At 33.1% G+C, this 14618-nt stretch overlaps 5 protein-coding genes across 5 annotated transcripts in view; 3 read left to right on the forward strand and 2 right to left on the reverse strand.

Annotated features, from left to right (window-relative positions):
- Nucleotides 1-1971: 1971 nt before the first annotated feature.
- On the forward strand, nt 1972-6012 carry LOC114126020 (post-GPI attachment to proteins factor 2-like). Its single transcript, XM_027989878.2, has 5 exons — nt 1972-2574; nt 2667-2920; nt 4594-4852; nt 4946-5158; nt 5235-6012. Exons 2-5 carry the CDS (start codon nt 2726-2728, stop codon nt 5366-5368), a joined length of 801 nt encoding a protein of 266 aa, XP_027845679.1. The 5' UTR covers nt 1972-2574; nt 2667-2725; the 3' UTR covers nt 5369-6012.
- Nucleotides 6013-8844: 2832 nt separating this feature from the next.
- LOC126552081 (histone H2B-like) lies at nt 8845-9340 on the reverse strand. The gene has a single exon (XM_050206564.1). The coding sequence runs from the start codon at nt 9267-9269 to the stop codon at nt 8889-8891; it is 381 nt and encodes a 126-aa protein (XP_050062521.1). The 5' UTR covers nt 9270-9340; the 3' UTR covers nt 8845-8888.
- A 269-nt stretch (nt 9341-9609) lies between these two features.
- Nucleotides 9610-10107, forward strand: LOC126552069 (histone H2A-like). The gene has a single exon (XM_050206548.1). The coding sequence runs from the start codon at nt 9625-9627 to the stop codon at nt 10060-10062; it is 438 nt and encodes a 145-aa protein (XP_050062505.1). The 5' UTR covers nt 9610-9624; the 3' UTR covers nt 10063-10107.
- A 1406-nt stretch (nt 10108-11513) lies between these two features.
- On the reverse strand, nt 11514-11939 carry LOC126552092 (histone H4). Its single transcript, XM_050206585.1, has one exon. It carries the CDS (start codon nt 11870-11872, stop codon nt 11561-11563), a length of 312 nt encoding a protein of 103 aa, XP_050062542.1. The 5' UTR covers nt 11873-11939; the 3' UTR covers nt 11514-11560.
- A 164-nt stretch (nt 11940-12103) lies between these two features.
- LOC126551360 (histone H3-like centromeric protein cid) overlaps nt 12104-14618 on the forward strand; it is a 10815-nt gene continuing 8300 nt past the window's right edge. The window contains exon 1 of the mRNA XM_050204472.1: nt 12104-12570. Within this exon, the coding sequence (XP_050060429.1) occupies nt 12163-12570 (408 nt within the window). The 5' untranslated portion in view covers nt 12104-12162. The remainder of the gene's footprint in view (nt 12571-14618) is intronic.

The raw sequence follows: 14618 nt of genomic DNA on the forward strand, positions 1-14618 counted from the left end.
AGGGAAACAAAGAATAGCGATGAAGGTGGTTTTGTTATAAAATGTATTATTATAAGTTAAACAGTCAATATATGATTACAGTGGTAGATAATTAGGGCCCCTGGTAAAGTACTAAGCCCGACTAAGGTGTATCATGGGAGACCATTAATTTAAAAAAAATAACAATTAAATAAATAGGTATAGCCTTATAGGTACTTAAATAAGAGCTAAAAACGATGAATGCAGTGGAGTGAAATGGTTCAAATTTTTAAACCACTCATCGACCGTCGGCTGTAAACAAAACATCTTCTATTAAACGGACATTTTAGAGATTTACTTCAAGGAGAAAGCACCGGAGAAGCGGCTGTATAGCCCATAAGCGCAAAATACAACCCAAACGCAACCCAAAAGCGCAAAAAAAAAAATTACCTTTTTAATAACCCAAATAGCGCAAATCAATTTTATACAAAAAGTGTATTTAATTAAAATCGTAGTTATTATTAATATTAAATTAAGCATTAACAGTGATATAAAAATTAGTTCAAAAATCAGTAAAAAATAAAAAATATAATTTTGAGTACCTATTATTTTAAATTATTTAAATAAGTATCAAAAAATCAATAAAAATCAAATAATCATTAATAAAAATCAGTTAAAAAATAAAAAATATAATTATGAGTATTATTTTAAATTAATTAAACAAATGCAATAACCGTCGCCATGCATTGCCGTAATCTGTCGTGGAACGGGTAAGGCCACGCTTACGTACATGGAAAGCGTCGAGCGTCGCAAGTTAGTTCAGTAAAATACTGTATGTCTGTATCAAGTAATACAATTAATTTTTGCTCTTTTTTCCACTACCAAAGTACAAAAGCTCAGATTCATTTTGCGCTTTTGAGTTATCGAGAAAAAAGGTTGATTTGCGCTTTCGGATTTCACCATGAGAAGCTTATACGTTTCCAAACGAATTCAGGAAACACACAGGTAGATCAAAAAATTCAAAGTAAGACGTGTAGTTGTGTAACTTGGTTTTAGATCAGTAGCGTTAATGGTATTTTAATTGATGATTGCTAATAATATACTACTTGAATGATATACCACGGTATAATACTGAAGTACCTGCAAATATTTTACCTATGTTCTAACTTTTAACCTTTAAAGAAATATTAACATTATTATCAAATGTTTATTGATAGAAGAAGAACAGTAGGTAGGCTGAATAACATCAATGCGGTGATGTGTAACTATGTGGCTAATACCTGTAGCTTGTAAAATGTCAATTAAAAAAAAAACGGCAATTCAAATTGGATTAATTAAAGTAAATCGTTTCCGAGTGGTATCCACATTTGTAAAATACGCGTTCCTAAAAATAACTTTTAACATATTTTCTTTTGTCGGTTTGCTGATATCAACGTGAGACGAATTTTGGCTACAATAAGCTTGAGGTTGAAAAATAACGTACAGGCCTAGCTAGATTTGAAAAAAAAACGAACAGTGGAAACCGAACACGGAAGAGGTCGTTCGACCTCGTCCTGTTCTATATATAGAATTTCAGCGTCGTCCGTATTGCCGTGAAACCGAAACAAACTTGTCGAATTCCGGGACGCACAGCTGCGTCGTAAAGAAAAAAAATACGTTTTTGGATCGCGTTTGTTGTAACAACAAACGAAAGAACAACAAAACCAGCTACTATACTATACTATGGTTTACTATATATGCGCTACAGCGCTCACTCAAGGTTGGTGACGACGTCGTCGACGATTTATGTTTTTGTATAAAATAATAACAACAACAACAACAACAACAACAACGTTTAAAATAATAGTCAATACGCCGCGCGCGCAGCTATCGCCCTGCTGCGGTTTCGCTCACAAAATCCAAAACAAAACCAAGCGCACGCGATCCGCGTTGTACAGTACACGTACACCTACCTACACCGGTCCCCGGTACTCGCGTACCTATTGTCACGTATACGTGTATCGTGGACGAAAACGTATCACGCGCGGCGGAAACACGACACATTATTAATGTGCGCGGCGATGGATAAAAATAATACGCGCGGCCACCGACCTGTGTGCTAAAAACGTGTACGACGGCGAAACGCTAGCTCGCCGGCGGCGCGCGCGCGCGCTCTAACTTTTCGCGCACCGTTTCCGTCTGTCCCGCGCCGCGCCGCGCGTTCGCCAACGATTCGCGCCGTCACCGTCTCTCTCGTTCTCCGTCTCGTGTCGCGGCGCGCGCGCGCAAGCACACGCCGCCGACCGCCTTGATAAAATAATATTACACATAAATCGATGGTACGCGATAAAACGCGCAAAAGTCTTCCGTTTTTGACCCGATCGCTCTCGGCAGCACATAGCAATCGTCGTTACTTGCTGAGCAGCTCCGTCGCCGTCGTCGTCGTCGAGTGACGGAGACGTCACTGCAATATAATAACGTTTTAATAATATATAGAGCAAACGACGATCGTGTCCAGTTCAGGTAACAGACGTGATGATGACGGCCGCGCGATGACCACTTTGAGACTTGTCGGCAGGTGACACTGGCCGGCCTGAACACCGTTCAAAATCATCCGCGGTGGACGTTGAAAAAAAAGTAACGCGTTTTTGTTTGCAGTTCGACGTCGTCATATCTAATTTTATTATCGTTTGGGTTTACCGTGTATCGCGGGTGTTTCTGTTCGACAGGTGTTGTGCTCGACCTCGCAGTCCTGCGTAAAGGTGGTGTTGACGCGCGCGCGCGAGATATGACCGCCAAGACCGCCGTAAAGTCCGCCAACGAACCGGCGGACGACCCGCTTGAACACATGCTATTGTTCTTCAACCTGAGCATACGTAAACTGGCGTTCGTCGGCGTGTCTTTGCCGCTCATCACTCTTCTGACGTGTCTGGCTACCGCGTACGTTTTTCAGTACGACGACGTACACGAAACGCACTGTCGAGTGAGTTTAAATTATTACTTATAGATGTTGCAATCGGTCACAAGGGTGTTGGAGGGTAGTCTCGAGACACGTCAGATACCTTTTGCTTTTAGTTTGTTGGTTACTTAAACCCTCATCTCATTTCAATTTAAATAATAAATAAATAACTGTTCAATATTTTGTTAAACTCATTAGTCATTATATAAACGATTTATTAGATATTATTCATCAAACAACTATAGTCCTATAGTCACCACATGCAACCACCGCAGTAAAAAAAATATTTTTCAAACGTTTGACACTATGATTAACCATGTTATTACCTTGCAAGAATAGGTCAAAAACATCTAATAGGTATAGGTGTTATGTATACGTATTACGTAAATATTATTGGTGAAAAATCGTCAATAATTGAATATGGTAGTATAAAAAAGTAGGTTAGTAGTTATGGTAGGTATTAATTGTACAATACATTCTTCACAACTCCCATTTTATCTAAATGATTAACAAATTATCATATTATTATTGTTATCAAATATAAATTTATTATGTAGGTACCTATTTATCATCAATAGTTTTTATATTTTTGATAAACTTTACATTTTGAACTTTTATGTTTAATAAAATATAGTAAAATAGAGTCCCCGGACCTCGGGCAATGCCAAATTGGAGGGGGTGGTGTTCAATTTGTCTAGGGGTCACAAATTAGGGTTAAAAGTAGAATACAATTTTTATTTTCAAATAATTAACTATTTTGTAAATTGAAAATTATACCTAGTGACAACTTATGTTTTTATAACAATAATGATCAAATTTTATATTTATAACGTAAAAATGTAAGTGTTTATGTATTTATAGGTATTTAAAAAACTGTTGGACCCCCAAATTTTTTTTCAGTTACGGCCTTATCGTTGCTCTTATTTTTATTTCTGATGATGGCAATTTAAGATTTCAACACATCGTATCATATAAGAATTATTATTAATTCCAGGGTAGTGCTGGGTAAAAGAGTTATTACATCTATAATATTAAAGTTTATAAGATGTATTATAATTTAAATGTATTCGCGAATTTCATTAAATTCAGATAGTAATTTATCAATTATTTGATACATACTTTCCAACTCATGAAAATAAAAATAAACGAAATGAATGATAACGTGTACTATAGTAGGTACGTGACAACTGATAAATTTAACCAAATATTTTTTTACATAAAAAAAATGTAGTTATTTTAACATTAAGTAAATTCAATGAATTTATTTATAGAAATATTATAAATTTATCAAATTTAGATTATAAACATACATTTTTTTTTAACTTGAATCATCAATTAATAGCAGAATTATTTTGCCAATGCTGTATCTCCAGTAACTTAGTCCAGGTCTTTTACAATGTCAATAAGCAGCTTTGTTCATTTTTTATTATGATGATAAATTATTAATTGTTTTAAATATGTTTTGAATAATAATAATATTGCATACTGTTGTAAACAATAATTTGTATAAACTAGTGTTTAATATAATATTTAAATAATAAATAAACATATTTTTTAAAATAGAAAAACTTGCCCTTCACCACACAATTATAGGTAACTATCACGGGCGGATGTCCCATAGTAAAGTTGCACGATGTGTTTTTGACTTAACTTTAGTGAAGTGGTCGATTTAATTTATTTTTTTTTTACTCTGCTAGGTCTACAATGTGATACCTTCGATTAGTGCCATCACCGGTGTGACGCCTCAAACGTATATGTGGCGGATAGCCGTAGCTTTTCACGTTGGACCACGTATGGTTATTGCCCAAGTATACTACAACTATTTCATCAGCCAGATGTCCAAAGTTGTTGACAAATCCACCAGTTATATACTTATCAATCTCTGCTACTGGCTCAATCTCATCGAAATAGCCGCAATCTGTGGCGTAACTTACATATCTAATCGAGAAAACTATCGTACGTCTCCTAGATTATCGTATTGTTATACTTTAATTTACTGTAAATTATCAACTATTATCCTTAACTTTTTTTCGTTTTTACTGTTTTTAGCCGTGCACGAGAAAATTTTCATTTTGTTCATGCTCAGCTCGTTGTTGTATATGATTGTCATGATTAAAACATTCAACATGATGCACAAAACTATGACAGAACATCAGCGTTTATCATATAACATTAAGAAAGTACTATTCGCTATTTGTATCACATCGACGTTCACATTGATAATTTACTTTATCAAACACCGGTTTTATTGCCACGACTTGGGTAATGTTCAACATAATAATATTAAAATATGAATTAATGTTTGTTTGATAATTTCAATTTTTTGTTTTCGTTATAGCATTTACCTGGTTTGCACTCAGTGAGTATGTCCTGGCAGTATCAAATATGGCTTTCCACTTTACCATAACACTGGACTTCCCACATGAACAGTTAATAGTTGCTAAAAATTTTCCAACACTCAAAACTGACTGAAGTGTTCTCTATATTGAATTGAAGACTTATGACTCAAACACCTTACTTCCATACACCTTCTAATTAATCTACGTTTTATGTATTTGTAAATAGTACACATAAATATATGAACACCTTTGACAGCTCTTAGGCAAATGCTCATGTAATATGTGTTTAGTCTGGAAACTATATTGTTATATATTCTTGTTGACTTTCAGTTTGAATAGTTTTCAATTGTATTTTTAATTTCCTATGTAATTGAAATTTTTCTTTATCTAATGTTAAGTTCAAATATATAAATATTTTATATACACACTTATATAATTATATATTATGCAAGTATAATATAGTTTCCAATATAAACACGCACAATAACTAATGTTTTAAATTGTTGTGATTTCACTGCCAAGGATAATAATATGTTTTTAAATTTATTTATAATATAATCTATAAATTTAGGTCACATATCTACCGTTGTCCTTTGGCAAGTGTTTTTATTGCAATTAACTGAGCATTAAGTTAGTCTACATGTTAAAGATATAACACTTAAATTTATTATATTTGAGTGCAAAAACAAAACAAAAAAAAAAGTGACCAATATAAATAGGCAGTGTGTGTACAAATGTACAATTGTTTCTTAAGTATCTTGAATAAAAAACAAATCATTATTATAATTTCAAAAAATTAGTCAATGGAATTTCAATAAAGTTTATTATGCCTTAAAATAAATAAGGCTTATTATTAGAAAGTCAATTATGGCTGCTTTAATGTTTTTTAATCACTATTTGTATCATAATGCACACCAAAGTGTGTGATTAATTGATATATTATTCGTAAGGAAAAGACTTCTTTTTTATTGCACCTGGATTAGACTTTCGTAAAACTTGAATATATTTGTTTGTTTATATCAAGTCAAATTTCTCTAAAACTATATTTTGTTAATGATTATTTTTATTATTACTTGCTGAATCCTAAGAGCGTCATTTTACTGTAAGTATGTTTTGCCAGTGTTTCTACTAAAAATAGGGTTAATAATAGCTCTATGACACACGTAGAACTAGGTATTACTTAATTTTGTGGTAATTATGATGTTAAAAAAATTTTGTTATTAAAAATAATTATTTGTTTTTTGAGGTGCTCAGTTGCTTCATTTGCCCGGGATTTTATAACATATTGTATTATGATAATTGCGATTCTTCCAGTGATTTATAAATTAAGCTTCCTGTATCATTATTTATTCATTGCTTCCAGACTTGATCTTACCAAATTCTCTGATTTTCAACAATGCATTTATGTTTTAAAACAAAATGTTATTATTATTACAATACGATTACATTACCTAGTCAGATAATTCACACAGTTTCTAGTCATTTGGTTACTACTTGTAACCAGCTATGATAATAATAGTTTTAAAAAGAAACTTACCCTATACTATAGTTTTGTAAATCACTTTGTTTTCTAGTCTTAATTTATTTTAATGTACAATTTTATTGATGTTTTTGTTTCAAAAGGTATTTGTTTTTGTTTTGTTGTTTTAAATTTTAATAAATACATTAACATATAACTATTAGGGTAATTATTAAGTCATAAACATTGACAGTTTGTTATAATATACATTATTGCACTACATTTTAGTGGAAATGGATAAACGTTATAACTTATACATTATTTTAATATGATTTGTGTGAATTATGAAATTAATTGTATCTACGAGTTATAATTTCAATAAAACGTGATAAAAAGAATTGTTTTCATTTTTATTTTTTTTTTAACAATGTTAATTATGAATTTGAAACTGTAAAAAAATTAAATAATGACATGTCTTCCATATTTAATGTTAATAAATATATTAACCAAAGATTGGGATTTAAGAGAAAATTTGAATTTTAACTTTAATTTAGTTTAGAAAAATATCATTTTATTTAATAGGCACAAAAATCAACTAGAATGTACTAAATATTGAAAAAAAATTATTTTTACTATATTAATAAAATATACTAAAAAACAAAAATATAATATGTGTTTATAAACTAAAATTCAAATAATACCTAAAATAAAATGTACCTAATTGTTTAAAAATTAGTAATGATGGTGCTGATAATTAGGTGTCTATAATAAATTGAATAATATAGTTTTTGTATATTTTATGCATAGGTATTACTTAGAAACTAGATTCTAGATGATAAATTAAGATTTATGGATTAAAAAAAAAAAAACAAACAAACAAACAAAATTACCATAACGTATAATTGTATTCTGGTATTCATGTTGTACAGAAAAACCAAATTGCAGTTTATACATTAGAGTATTAGACTATATACCAGTGATCTTCAACCATTTTGGACTCTCCACCCCAAAAAGTGTCGCGACCCACCGGTGAAGATCACATTGCACAATTATTGAAAAGTAAGACTGTGCTATTTCTAATTGAGTGCTTCCCTGGCAATATGCGCTTTTGGATGTTAGATCTAATATGTTTGTCATAACTTATATAGTTTAAGGTGGCAACGAGGTATTTGACGTGATTGTTCCATTCTAATAATTGTTGATTTTCGATGTTTAATTTCATTTTATGATTTTGAGAACGTGGTTTAATAATAAATTATCGCTACTGTTATTGAAACGTTTAATTTAATTCTACATTTGGTAAGCCAATCTACAGTAGTGTTTGTTTGACGCTGAAGTGCTAGAACAGTATAATATTTGTAATTATGATTACTCATATAGTAGCATAGATTAAATTTATAATGTATAATACAGGCAGAAGTCCCCCAAGGCTCCTGTCTCTCACCAATATTATACTTGGTCTATACAAACGACATTCCATTAAATCAAAATGCCACCCTCTCTCTCTTAATCTTTATTTTTTACAAGTTCCGGTATACAGATATAGTGCATACATTTATTATAATACAATTGGAATTAGTGCATATTCAACATAACTTCATTAATAGGTTGTTAAAAAAAAAAAAAAATCAACTTAGAAAAGACGCGACATATTAGGCAACATATTTTAGTCTGTTTATTTGGCGATACAATTTAGAAGTATTTTGAGGTATACTTAACGGATTAATGACACCAAATTTAATGTATGTTTTTGAAAAAAAAACAATATCTATTCGCCCAACTATCAAGAGATCACTATAGTACCCCCTACCAAATAAGAAAGCCAACTAAATAACACTACAAATTTAGTAATAATTAATTTTGTGAAAATGGGATTTAGCTACCATAAAAAGGTTGAAACCTTGAAACCGTGTCCTAGAAAATTGAAGTACAATATTATATCATTAATCTGGTCGCTTATTGGTAAAATTTGTTTTAGAAAGACGTATACTTTTACATTCACAAGCGTTCCGAAATCGTTTTAACAATTTTTCTTGCGACGCAATCCTATTATATAGGAAAAAAGTTAAATACTTCTTAGTTCTTTAAGTAGTTGTCGGCAACGGATTCAAATAAAATTAGGTAAGAGTATTAAACGTAATGTGGTGGCCCTGAAAAGGGCCGTTTTAGTAAATGTATTGATGGCGTATATGAATTATTTGGAGCTGGTGTATTTGGTGACGGCCTTGGTACCTTCACTGACGGCGTGCTTGGCCAATTCACCGGGCAACAAGAGACGGACGGCGGTTTGGATTTCCCGACTGGTGATGGTCGAGCGCTTGTTGTAGTGGGCAAGACGACTGGATTCGGCGGCGATGCGTTCGAACAGATCGTTGACGAAACTGTTCATGATGCTCATGGCCTTTGAGGAAACACCGGTGTCGGGATGTACTTGTTTCAACACTTTGTAGATGTAGATGGCGTACGATTCTTTCCTCTTTGGCTTGCGCTTCTTGTCGGACTTGGCGATGTTCTTTTGAGCCTTGCCGGACGACTTCTTCATCGCTTTTCCTGCGGATTTACCTCCTGGAGCCATTTTGATTGGTTTTCGGTTTAGGGTGTTTGTTGACTGTACGACGGTAGATACACGAATGATACCGGTGGAGCGAAAACGACGGTATATAAAGCTAAGACTAGGTGATCCGTCGTTCGTTCATTGGCCGCAATGTAACAAGTATAACAGATCAAATAGGATTTGACAGCGGTCGTATGTTCGATGAAAATACTCGTTTCTCCAGTAACAAATACCGTGATGATGTCGATTAAAAAAACATGGTTTTGATAGTAGTGTCAATGTATTCGGTGTCGTTTTATAGCGTCATACCGTTTAAAATTGTCCAATTGTGATAATGTTTTCCAGTTCTCGACTATATAACGGCTGCCATATCGGTATGAGCACACACACCATCAACGTACACGGTACCGAACAGTCGTTTATCGAAACTACAATCATGAGCGGAAGAGGCAAAGCAGGCAAATCCAAAGGAGGTAAATCCAAGACCAGGTCGTCCCGTGCCGGACTCCAGTTCCCGGTCGGTCGTATCCACCGTCTGTTGAGAAAAGGAAACTACGCCGAACGTGTCGGAGCCGGAGCACCAGTGTACTTGGCCGCCGTCATGGAATACTTGGCAGCTGAAGTTTTGGAGTTGGCCGGTAACGCAGCCCGTGACAACAAGAAGTCTCGTATCATTCCCAGACATTTGCAATTGGCCATCAGAAATGACGAGGAATTGAACAAACTGTTGTCCGGTGTTACCATCGCCCAAGGCGGTGTATTGCCAAACATCCAAGCTGTTCTTTTGCCCAAGAAGACCGAAAAGAAAGTCTAAATTATCCGAGCAAATCCCTATCATATTAAAACGGCCCTTTTCAGGGCCACCACATATATAAAAATTAAAAAATTATTAACCTATTATAGAATTACACTTTTGGTGGGGTTTCTAAGTGTGCTAATTTTTTCCTAACTCCGTCAACATAATATAATGGTAGACTAGCAGGAGCTGTGCCTTATGATGCCATAATCGAAATGATTGGAAATCGAGATACCTACACTCGAATGTTTTTGAACGGAAAACCGAGTAGTATCCTGAATGAGAATTATCGAATTAGTTAGGACAACCGCTAGAAACCAGATTTTTAAATAATCTTTTCTAATTGGTAAGAAAATATAGGTAAAAATTATTTTCTACTACAGTAAACGTATTACCGTGATTGTACTGAATAATATTCGATGCGTTATAATTATATAATAAATTATACGTTTTAATTTTTAATAAAACACTTTTAAATGTTTTATAAATACACATAGTCATATAAATGTACATTGATATTTTGGTAATAACAATAAAATATAAAATGAATTTAAAAAAACCTATTATAAACATAGATATCGAACAGTTCAATTCGAATTGTCGCGCTGTAAATATTATTCGAAATAATTATATCATTCGATTATAGTATCAAAATAACCTACATATTTTTATCCTGTCGTGTAAGATTTTTAATTTTATCGATGGTGGTAAAAATAAATTATACACATTGTAATGAGTACCATGTTTAGAGTAGTTGTTAGGCTCAGATTATTATATTATACAGGAAACGATGCCTGATCATGATAACTAAATCACTACAGCCCGAGGTTAGATAATTCTTCGAAGAATGTATATAATGAGTTATTATCAAGATAATAATTTTGATAGGCATTTGCCTGGTATCATATTCGGCGGTATAGTATTGTAAATCTTTTTATTTTTATCACTGGTGGATTGCAGTTTAATAACTCAACAGTAAAATTACTATAAACCTTTGAATATTTAAATACTCTTTAATTAAGTACTCTTCAAAGATAAATATAATTATCAAATAATAAGAAGGCGACAGTTGTATAAGAGATATTAAATGAACAACCTATTCGTCATATATTTTGAAGTATAGAATATAATATAAGTTTATGGTACAATAAAAATGTGTATACGAATTACTGAACTTCTATGATACTTAATGCGTAATATATTATAATGATGTTTAAGTATCTTAACATTTTTCTTTATGTATGGACTATGGAGTTCTTGCTGTAGTAAATGTAACTGATCTTGGTTACATTTATTCAGTTACAAGATATGACCGGAAGGGAAGGTGTAAGCTTATATTTACTAAGTGATAATTCATCAAATTCCAAGAACAGTTCTCTTAGACTTTACACAATTTTTGAAGTAGCTACTTCTAGTTTCTACTACCAATTGTGCATATAATTATTAAGTACTTATGAAAGTGGTGGCCCTGAAAAGGGCCTTTTTAATAAATGTATAAGGTGTAGCACGTAAATATTTAACCTCCGAAACCGTACAAGGTACGTCCTTGACGTTTCAGTGCGTAGACGACGTCCATGGCGGTAACGGTCTTCCTCTTGGCGTGTTCGGTGTAGGTGACTGCATCACGGATCACGTTCTCAAGGAATACTTTTAACACTCCACGGGTCTCTTCGTAGATCAAACCGGAGATACGTTTCACACCTCCACGACGGGCTAACCGACGGATGGCGGGCTTGGTGATTCCCTGGATGTTATCACGCAACACTTTACGATGACGTTTGGCGCCTCCTTTTCCAAGACCTTTTCCTCCTTTACCGCGTCCGGTCATGTTGATTTTATGTAGTTTGTAGATTTAGTATTGCAATACTTGCTACTGTGAACGTTGAACGTTGACTGATGCCCGGTTTACAAACGCCGTTTTATTTATACGTTTTACGGCGCGCGCACGGCCAATCGTAGTGCACCATTCCATTTCTCCCACTTACCGATTATCATCACCCGCCGACCAATGAAAACAGCAGATACGAATCCGTTTCGTGTATAAATACTAGTGGTTTACGTTTTGTCGAGCCATCAGTGTTCTACAGTTTTACCGAGCAACACAGCTAACTAACCAAAATGGCACGTACCAAGCAAACCGCCCGTAAATCCACCGGAGGCAAGGCCCCGAGGAAACAGCTGGCCACCAAAGCCGCACGTAAGAGCGCACCAGCCACCGGAGGAGTGAAGAAGCCACATCGTTACCGTCCGGGTACAGTCGCTCTCCGTGAAATCCGTCGTTACCAAAAGAGCACCGAACTGTTGATCCGCAAATTGCCTTTCCAACGCCTGGTTCGTGAAATCGCCCAAGACTTCAAGACCGATTTGCGTTTCCAGAGTTCCGCCGTTATGGCTCTGCAGGAAGCCAGTGAAGCATACTTGGTCGGTCTTTTCGAAGACACCAACTTGTGCGCCATCCACGCCAAGCGTGTCACGATCATGCCAAAAGACATCCAATTGGCTCGTCGTATCCGCGGAGAACGTGCTTAAATCGTCCGATTATTGAACTATTTCCATTTAAAACGGCCCTTTTCAGGGCCACTACATTATCTTAAATTGTTGTTTAGATTTACCCATATTAAATTCTTAATACTGAACGAAATATCGGGTAAAATTCTATTGATGGAAATTATCGAAATAGTGATCATGCAACCTCTTAAAAACCAAATTTTAAATAATCCTATTTCAATTGGTAATACAAATTATTTTTTACTACAGTAAAAACTATTGGTTATTACTTATTATGCCTCTACTACATAAGAGAAGACATATTTATACGTCTTATCCGATGCGTTATAAATTTATTTAAACATTTTAATTTTTAATAAAATACTTTTACATATCTTATAATTAATATACACAGATATGGTAAATAATTAATAAAATAAATCTAAATTTTTCGGTCATATCTGTTCCTACGTTCGTTGGTAATTTATCCCAGTCTCCATGTCTGCCATTTATAGGGTGGTTGAGAAACAACTGAGATATCGTGTTAGGTCAAAATATAGGAGTCTCGATACTTTTTGATTAGACCTTACATATAAATATTTCATATAAAACACAAAATAAACAGTATACAAATTGACGATTGGCGCAATGTATAAAAAAAACAGTGATATTATAATGAACAGTATTATGTACTTCAATGAAACATAGTACCTAAAAAAATACAGAACGATTAGCACACTTTGCGTTAAAAACAACAATAATTTACAATTCATAGCTGGAAAAATAAAAAAGTTAGACAAAACGAATAAAGAATAATAATGTGAATGCGTGTTTGTAATTTGTATACCGGTTGGTGGCGAAGCGGTAAGAAGACTTATCGATACAATAACATAATTTGAATTACAGGTACCTAGTCTGGGCGCTAAAATTACAGTCAATTTTTTTAGTCAATAAATTTGTATTACAATGCCAATAATATTATGTAAAAATATAATACAATATAATATGTAATATTAATGTTTCATAATTGTCTTCTTGAATTGAAGTATATTTTTTTTAAATCTTTTTTTGAACGGTTTTAGATTTTTAAAAATTTGTATTGGACTCTTCTATAATTCGCAGAGCAAGTTCTGTCGACAATTTATTTTTTGTTTTGGCAATCAATGTCCAAACCGATTTCTTCCAATTAAATGGCAAAATCAAATGTTCCGTGCGACAATTTTACTATGACACACAAACACATAATTGAATAACAACAGTTAATATTATTATATGATAGAAATATACACTATTATAGACTACCTATAGTAATTAAATACATTTTATAATCGTCCTTACTTGCCCATCCATTTATTCATTAGGTTATTTTTTCGTGCTATCCCCTCAAAATAGGTATGTCCCGTTTGAGTAAAAGACGCTCTGTGGCATTGCATTATAAGTATCAAAAAATAATAATAATAATTGGATAATTAAATAGTTTACCTATTTCATTATCATAACATAGGAAGTAGGTATTAGAATACAATTTAATGAGTTGAGTTATCTTTAGAATTCACGTAATACTTATGTTTGTTTTATTAAACATTATCAATTGTGTTTTTACAAAATATGTGGCTACGATTCTACCAGCAAGTTATCAAAACAGTTCAGGAAACAAGGCACAGCAGACCCCTAATTCTATATATAATAATATTTATTATTTATTATAACCCGTGTCCAATCCCACAGAAATCAAAGATGAACATTTACAATATTATGTGTTTTAGATTATTAAATTAGGTCAGTCGCGGATTTGGTAGTGAACAAATAATATTTTGAATTATTCTGCAATAAATAGAATAGACATTTATTAATAATTTATTATTATGTACGATACAGTATTATTGTCTGGATTAGAGTTTAGCTGCATTATGATAAACTATTATAATAGTATTGTCTAGAACAGAAAAATGTTTATAAATTAACTTTAAGGAAAATATATACTTATTTTTAAGGCGTACAACCATTACAATGTATGAGGTTTTAGACTATTGATGTTGTAAAAAAAAGATAGGTACCGGTTTTGTTTATTTAAAATCGAGTTTTGA

This window comes from Aphis gossypii, chromosome 1 (genome assembly GCF_020184175.1).
Source record: "Aphis gossypii isolate Hap1 chromosome 1, ASM2018417v2, whole genome shotgun sequence".
NCBI classification, from domain to species: domain Eukaryota; kingdom Metazoa; phylum Arthropoda; class Insecta; order Hemiptera; family Aphididae; genus Aphis; species Aphis gossypii.

What these genes read in the sequence shown, in the direction of transcription:
- LOC114126020 (XM_027989878.2), top strand. Translation starts at nt 2,726, where the DNA reads ATGACCGCCAAGACCGCCGTAAAGTCCGCCAACGAACCGGCGGACGAC. An exon ending in ATCTAATCGAGAAAACTATC is followed by an intron (nt 4,853 to 4,945) that starts GTACGTCTCCTA and finishes TACTGTTTTTAG; the next exon opens with CCGTGCACGAGAAAATTTTC. An exon ending in GTTTTATTGCCACGACTTGG is followed by an intron (nt 5,159 to 5,234) that starts GTAATGTTCAAC and finishes TTTTCGTTATAG; the next exon opens with CATTTACCTGGTTTGCACTC.
- LOC126552081 (XM_050206564.1), bottom strand. Translation starts at nt 9,269, where the DNA reads ATGGCTCCAGGAGGTAAATCCGCAGGAAAAGCGATGAAGAAGTCGTCC.
- LOC126552069 (XM_050206548.1), top strand. Translation starts at nt 9,625, where the DNA reads ATGAGCACACACACCATCAACGTACACGGTACCGAACAGTCGTTTATC.
- LOC126552092 (XM_050206585.1), bottom strand. Translation starts at nt 11,872, where the DNA reads ATGACCGGACGCGGTAAAGGAGGAAAAGGTCTTGGAAAAGGAGGCGCC.